General features: G+C 39.3%; 1 protein-coding gene across 3 annotated transcripts in view; it reads right to left on the bottom strand.

The window, feature by feature from the left end:
* The window catches only part of LOC122540053 (transmembrane protein 14C-like), a 40,542-nt gene that overhangs the window by 20,691 nt on the left and 19,021 nt on the right, over positions 1 to 830 (bottom strand). Inside the window, exon 1 of one of the 3 annotated variants that reach the window (XM_043675389.1) lies at positions 793 to 824. The exons of the other annotated variants lie outside the window; for them this stretch is intronic. Within the exon in view, the coding sequence (XP_043531324.1) occupies positions 793 to 802 (10 nt within the window). The 5' untranslated portion in view covers positions 803 to 824. Of the gene's footprint in view, positions 1 to 792; positions 825 to 830 lie in introns of those variants that run through there. 3 annotated transcript variants of the gene reach the window in all.

The following is an 830-nucleotide window of genomic DNA, read 5'->3' as shown; positions in this document are numbered from 1 at the left end:
TACTGTGTCCTCAATTATACCCACAAACTCCAGCCATTTTTGCTCTACTGTCTTCCCTGCAAGGCTCTGCTTCCAGTCGATTTTCGTCAGTTCCTCTCTCATGCCCTCATAATTACCTTTGTTTAACTGTAACACATCCGATTTTGCCTTCTCTCTTTCAAACTGCAGACTGAACTCGATCATATTATGATCGCTGCTTCCTAAGTGCTCCCTTACTTTAAGATCTTTTATAAAGTCTGGTTCATTACATAGCACTAGGTCCAAAATAGCCTGCTCCCTTGTGGGCTCCATGACAAGCTGTTCCAAAAAGCCATTCTGTAAGCATTCCAAGAATTCCCTTTCTTTGGATCCACTGGCAACATTATTTACCCAGTCCACCTGCATATTGAAGTCCCCCATGATCACCACGACCTTGCCTTTCTGACATGCAACTTTTCTGTTGCACACTGGCACTTTCCAAGGTCTGGGACTACATGCTGAAGGGTGCACTAAAGCTCACAGCGGCTGTTCTAGTCAAATTTTGTAAATGTCCCAAATTTGCATTTGGAATGAGGTGTTAAAAGTGTGAATGCTCAACTGCAAAATGTGATATTTTGTAACATTTTCTGTTACATGCAATTTGAACTGTTTTGTTATCTACTTATATTTTATGAAAAAGGTAGATTTTTAGGAAAAAAACCTACAAAGACAGAAGTTATTCTTTTAAACTTGCATACATTGTGCCTATAAAACAGTAGAAAGGACAACATACAATATACTAAAACTCATTGGAAACGTGATCAGATTACTCACTCAGAGACATCCATATGTTCTTGGGGTCTTGAGTAATC

Source organism: Chiloscyllium plagiosum, chromosome 33 (genome assembly GCF_004010195.1).
Source record: "Chiloscyllium plagiosum isolate BGI_BamShark_2017 chromosome 33, ASM401019v2, whole genome shotgun sequence".
NCBI classification, from domain to species: domain Eukaryota; kingdom Metazoa; phylum Chordata; class Chondrichthyes; order Orectolobiformes; family Hemiscylliidae; genus Chiloscyllium; species Chiloscyllium plagiosum.
The sequence above is the reverse complement of the archived record's forward strand: the minus strand, read 5'-3'. Positions and strand labels throughout refer to the sequence as shown.